The following is a 6,381-nucleotide window of genomic DNA, read 5'->3' on the forward strand; positions in this document are numbered from 1 at the left end:
GGGCCAATTCCCCCTCGATGACCTGGTGTAAATCAGGAGTGACTCCACGGGCGTGCAGTCAGGCCTCGGGAGGGAGGACACCACCACCTGGCCTGGCCTGAATCCAACCACCTCTTGGCCCATGGTTCACTGGGTCCAACCTGACTGCGGGCCCCATGGCCCAGGCACCATTCCCTGCCGGGGCATGATGAGGGCCCCGCCCTACAGTTGACCAGACCTATAGTGTCCCTCACACTTTTTTCCCATTGGTCAGTGCTGAGATGCTCTGGTAGGAACCAATCAGAGCGCAGGATTCCTTGAGGTTGGCAGGCCAGCAAGGGTGATGGGCAGGGCTCAGGGGGCGGAGCCTGCAGTGGGGAGGGTCTTATGGGCCAATTCCCTGGTAATGATTCCTTTCCTTCCTCCCCCCCAGCCCCTTGGCACACAGGGGCCTTCCCGGAGCCAGCAGCCCCCACCGGCATGGAGCGGCTGGGCATCGCATTGCTGCTGGTGACTGCAGGTGAGTGTGTGTGTCACCCCCTACTGGAGGGGATGAGCCCTGGTGTGTCGGGATGTGTGTGTCTGCACACTCATGTGCGTTTCTGGCTGTGTGTGGGTGAGTGTTTGTCTCTGAGTGCGTGTGCGATTGTGTGCTTGGGCACGAGTGTGTGTGTGTGTGTGTGCGCGCGCAACCCTGTGTTTGTCTGTGTTTATCCCTGTGTGTGTTTCTCTGCGAGGGCATGTGTGGATGAGTGTGTGTGTGTGTGTGTGTGTTAAGTGGTGAGTACGTGCCTGATTGTGCTTATCTGCGAGCATGTGCAAGTGTGAGCACGTGACTGTGTGTTTATCTGCAAGTATTGTGCAAGGAAGACTGAGTGTGTATCTGCACGATTGGGTGTTCCATATTCTGTTGGTGTGCTGTTGTTTATCTGCCAATGTGTGGGGCTGTGTGCGCATTGAATCACAGCAATGAGAGGCTGAACGGGACCTCGAGAGGTCATCGAGTCCATCCCCCGGCGCTGTGGCAGGAACAAGTAAACGTAGACCAGCCCGGACAGGTGTTTGCCCAACCTGTTCTTAAAAACCTCCAATGGCGGGTCTTCCACAACCTCCCTTGGAAGTCGATTCCAGAGCTGAGAAAGTTGTTCCAAATATCTACCCTCAATCTCCTTTGATGCGGATGTAGCTGTTTCCTTCTCATTCTTGGTTGACACAGAGAACAATCGATCCCCGTCCTCTTTAGAACAGCCCTTACCGTATTTGCAGACTGCAGAGGTGCACGGTGTGAATATGCGAGCACGGCCGTGTGTGGGGTAGGGTTGCCAGGTGTCCCGTTTTCGACCAGAACGCCCAGTTGAAAAGGGACCCTGGCAACTCCGGTTAGCACAGCTGACCAGGCCATTAAAAGTCTGGTCGGCGGCACAGTGGGGTTACAGCAGGTTCCCTGCCTGCCGTGGCTCTGTGCAGCTCCCGGAAGCAGTGGCGTGTCCCCCCCCTCCTGTTCCTTCACATAGGGGCAGCCAGGGAGCTACACGCGTTGCCTCCGCCCCAAACGCCAGCTCTGCAGCTCCCATTGGCTGGGAACCACGGCCAATGGGAGCTGCGGGGGCGGCGCCTGCGGACGGGGCAGTGCGCAGAGCTGCCTGGCCACGCCTCCGTGTAAGAGCCGGAGGGGGGACATGGAGCTGCTTGAGGTAAGTGTTGCTGGGAAACTGCACCCCTGACCCTTCTCCCACGTCCCAACCCCCTGCCCCAGCCCTGATCCCCCTCCCACCCTCTGAACCCCTTGGACCAAGCCCGGAGCCCCTTCCTGCACCCCAACCCCTCATCCCCAGCCCCACCTGAGTCTGCACCCCCAGCCAGAACCCTCACCCCTTCCCACAGTCCAACCCCCTGCCCCAGCCCTGATCCCCCTTCCACCCTCTGAACCCCTTGGTCTCATCCCGGAGCCCCCTCCTGCACCCCAAACCCTTCATCCCCAGCCCCACCCCAGAGTCTGCACCCCCAGTCGGAGTCCTCACCTCCTCCCACAGCCCAACCCCCTGCCCCAGCCCTGATCCCCCTCCCACCCTCTGAACCCCTTAGTCTCAGCCCGGAGCCCCCTCCTGCACCCCAAACCCTTCATCCCCAGCCCCACCTGAGTCTGCACCCCCAGTCGGAGTCCTCACCTCCTCCCACAGCCCAACCCCCTGCCCCAGCCTGGTGAAAATGAGCAACTGAGTGAGGGTGGGGACAGCGAGCGACGGGGGTGGGGGGCTCGGATAAGGGGCGGTGCTTTGGAGGAGGGGTGGGGCAAGGGTGTTCGGTTTTGTGCAAGTAGAATGTTGGCAAGGCTAGTGTGTGGGAGGGTGTATTTCTCAGTGTGCACATCTGCAGGCTTGTGTGTGCACCCAGGTGGGTGTGTTTTCAAGGCCAGATGGGACCATTGTGATTATCTGGGTTGGCCTCCTGCATCACGCAGGCCTGCAAACGGCTCCCAAATGATCCCGAGGCTGATCTTTCTGTAAAACGCCCCATCTTGATGTCAAAGTTGTCAGTGACGAAGAATCCTCGTCACTGGGTCCAGTGATTAATTATCCCCCCTGATCAGAACATACGCTGATTTCCGGTCTGTGTGCACGGTTTTGTGAGTGACAGGGCGGGCATGGCTTTGCACTTTAAGCAGGTGCCTGTGAAGCAAAGGAGTCCCCCCTTCGAGATGATTTTAATTGCTAACGATCGATTGCAAACGGGAGCCAGGAATGATGGCCCAGTGGTTAGCGCACAGGCCTGGGGTGCGCGGGACGTGGCTTCGATTCTGCCCCAACACAGACGTGGTGTGACCTCGGTTAAGTCATGTTGCTGCTCTGTGCCTCAGTTTCCCATGTAGTAAGGAGAGGGCCTGAAACTTAAGGCCTTGTATCAGAGGCCTGGTATGAGGCCTGAACTAAAGTAGTGGTCAAAACGTTGGGGTCACCAATGTCGTCAGATGTTCGGCTGAACATGTGTGTTCCCGCCGTATGCCATCCCAGCCCTGCACAGCAGACCTCAAACGAACCGCCCAATGACCACAAGATCGGTTAAGGTGTGAAGGCACCAGGCCAGGTTTATTGTCAACAAAGCACGGTCCTAGCTCCCCGGATCAATGTCTACAGTTACACTAGCACATGTATGGACCAGCTCAGTCAGTGGCAGGACTTTCCACTGCCCCCTCAGCTGGCCAAAGACACTCCCTCTGAGAAAAAAGAACAGGAGTACTTGTGGCACCTTAGAGACTAACAAATTTATTAGAGCATAAGCTTTCGTGGGCTACAACCCACTTCTTCGGATGCATCCGGGTTGTAGCCCACGAAAGCTTATGTTCTAATAAATTTGTTAGTCTCTAAGGTGCCACAAGTACTCCTGTTCTTTTTGCGGATACAGACTAACACGGCTGCTACTCTGAAATCTAACTCCCTCTGAGATGCATCTTTATACCCCAATACAAACAAGTTACGTATTGCCACTGATGTCTTAAGGCGCCATCTATTGCCTTGTATCTGTAGGTTCAATCAAAACATCTCTATCCATCATGCTGTCATCCTGCCCTTATCTTTAAGATGGGACAATATGTTCCTGTTATCTTTGGGGAGTGTGTTTGGTATCAGGGTGTTCTGGTACCACACTTCTAGAATGTGTTTGTGTGAGTGTCCTATGCCTAACACCTCTGAGGAATGTGTGGTTTTGCAATATCAGCCCTGTGCTTGCCAAATTCTGTGAGCAGGGCCTGCCTCTTGCTCACAACCTGCCTTTGCTTCATGTCAGCAAAGTTTTGACTACTTAAGTTCAGGCCTCAGGCCTCATACCAGGCCTCTGATACATGGGCTTATGTTTCAGGCCCTCTTCTTACTACATCCTCTAGTGTACAAAGGGGACAATAGCCCTGCCCAGCCATCCAGAGGTGGTGGTGAGGATCACTGTGCTAAAGGGGTGAGGCACCCAGAGGCTGCGGTGATGGTCGGGTCGGAGACAGAAATGCCGGGGGACTGAGATGGCTAATGGTGAGGGCACGGTTTGGTGACGTTTTCTAATTTCCACTGGCTGCACCTGGGGTGAATTTGAATCAGACACTGAAGCAAGAGGAGGAAGGAGCTGGGGGACCCTGATCTGAACTGGGGCAAAGCAGGGTAGCACTGCAGCATCACAGAGCTTCCCCTCCCTCCCCAGTTGTGAACGTTTCTGCTTTGCCTCCAGTGAGCAGCCAGAATAACCGGATCATCGGTGGCGCCCCCTGCACGCCTCACTCCATGCCCTGGCAGGCCGCCCTCTTTGTGGGCCCCCAGCTCAACTGTGGAGGGACCCTGATTGCCAGGAACTGGGTGGTCACCGCAGCCCACTGCCACGTCAGTTGGTGAGTGTGGGTTTGTGGGGGCGTCGGGCGAGGTGGAGAGGGTGTGTATGCAGGGCAGAGAGTCTGTGTGTAGCTGAGTGGGTGTGTGATTGTAAGTGGGTGTGACAGAGCGGTTGTGCACGTGTTGGGAACTGTATGCCTGATTGTGAATGGGTGTAAGAGAGCACTTGTGCAGGTGTGTGTATGTGTGTTGGGTAGGGCATGTGTGTTTGTGAGTGGGTCTGAGAGCACGGTTGTGCATGTTGTGAATATGTTGGGGAGGGGCGGTGTGATTGTGAATGGGTCTGAGAGCACGGTTGGGCATGTTGTGAATATGTTGGGGAGGAGGTGTGTGATTGTGAGAGTGTGCTTGAGCATTTGTGAATGTTTTGGGGAGGGCATGTGTGATTGTGAGTGTGAGAGTGCAATTGTGCATGTGTGTATTTTGAGTAGTGTGTGATTGGGAGTTGTTGTGAGAGTGTGATTATGCATTTATGCATGTGTGGGGGAGCACATGTGTGATTGTGAGAGTGCAATCGTGCATTTGTGTGTTTGGGGAGAGCACGTGTGACTGTAAATTCGGGGGGGGGGGGGGGAGTGTATACATGATTGTGTATATGTGTGTTTGTAAAAGGATGTTTCTGTGCCCATGGGATTGTGCCTGTGTTTGACCTCATAGCCACGCCTAGCGATTTCTGCATCCAGCCCATATCTGATGGTTGAGCTAGCGCACCCTTAACTCCACCTTCAGAGATTCATGGATTCCCTAGATTCATGTTCTACCCATCCAGTTTGACCTCCTATATAGCCCAGGCCAGAGAACCTCCCCCAGGGATTCCAGCCCAACAACCAGTGCCCAGTTCCCACCATGGACTAGGTCCCCCACTCCACGCTTTTCTGACATGCGTCTGTTTCTCTGCAGCCCCATCAGTGTGCGCCTGGGAGAGCACAACATCAAGCATCTGGACTGGACAGAGCAGCTGAGACTCTCAGAGAAAACAATCCGCCACCCCGGCTATAACCCCGCCAGCAAGGACAATGACATCATGCTCATCAAATTGCTCACCCCGGCTAACTTCAACAAAAATGTCCAGCCCCTGGAGCTAGCGACCAGTTGCCCCTCCTCCGGGGAGGAATGTGTGATATCCGGATGGGGAACAACAAAAAGCCCTCAATGTACGGTAACACCAATGTTGGGGGGCAGGCTTAGCTTCAAGGGGGACGGAGCCAGCAAGTCAGAAAAACGAGACAAAGATACATTACTAGAATTTTGAACAGCCCCCCAAATTTCTTCTTCCTTCTTGCCACATCCCTATTTGCCTCAGCTATTTTTATGGTCATTTCCCCTGAAAACTTTCCCAGGAATGTATTTATTTTGTTTTCTTTCAGCAATCGAGCATTCCTGAGGTTCCATTTAGAGCCATTGAGAAATTTGCCATTGAAATTGTATCTCTCTTCCCCCCCCCCCCCCAGCTTAAAATTGGATGGCTGATCAGTTGAAAATGTCCATGGCATGGGGCTGCTTCCTGGGAAAAGTTTGATTTAGGGTTGAAAAAATGAGCGCTGAAAAACTTTTGCCAAAAACATTTTGGCTGGAAATTGGAGAAGACTTTGGCCAAAAATGAAAGTTTTTGGCTAAAAATGAAAACAGATTTTGGCCAGAACCTGAAGTGTGTGGGGGGGGGGGGTTGGTGGAAAGTTGTAGATTTTGGGGGGTGAAACAGGAAAATTTTTGGCCTAAAACAGAAAAAAGTTCAGAGATTTTGTATTTCTTTGAGGAAAAGATGAAATTCCGCCCCCTCTCCATTTTCCAACTAGCAATAGTTTGATTTACGAAAGGTTTACATGTGCCTAAGAGTCAGGTTCTAGGTGTGTGGAAACAGGAGTAACATGTGGCTGGTTATATGCTCATCAGTTAAAGGTGGTTGTGAGCCGTGCTTGAAAGCAACCTATTGATTGTTCACTTCTAAGCCAATGGGCATATAAATCATCCTGGTTCGAGGTGGGTGGGAAATTATTTTCCTGTCCAATGACCCCGGCCCTGGGTCTAACCC

The 6,381-nt window shown here is 53.6% G+C and overlaps 1 protein-coding gene across 1 annotated transcript in view; it reads left to right on the plus strand.

Moving 5' to 3' along the window:
• The first annotated feature begins 459 nt into the window (after positions 1–459).
• Positions 460–6,381, plus strand: part of LOC112108737 (trypsin-like) — an 11,029-nt gene continuing 5,107 nt past the window's right edge. The window contains exons 1-3 of the mRNA XM_026658574.1: positions 460–499; positions 4,192–4,348; positions 5,250–5,503. Coding sequence (XP_026514359.1) covers positions 460–499; positions 4,192–4,348; positions 5,250–5,503 — 451 coding nt within the window. The remainder of the gene's footprint in view (positions 500–4,191; positions 4,349–5,249; positions 5,504–6,381) is intronic.

Source organism: Terrapene carolina, unplaced genomic scaffold (genome assembly GCF_002925995.2).
Source record: "Terrapene carolina triunguis isolate 2854851 unplaced genomic scaffold, T_m_triunguis-2.0 Scaffold461, whole genome shotgun sequence".
Taxonomy (NCBI): Eukaryota; Metazoa; Chordata; order Testudines; family Emydidae; genus Terrapene; species Terrapene triunguis.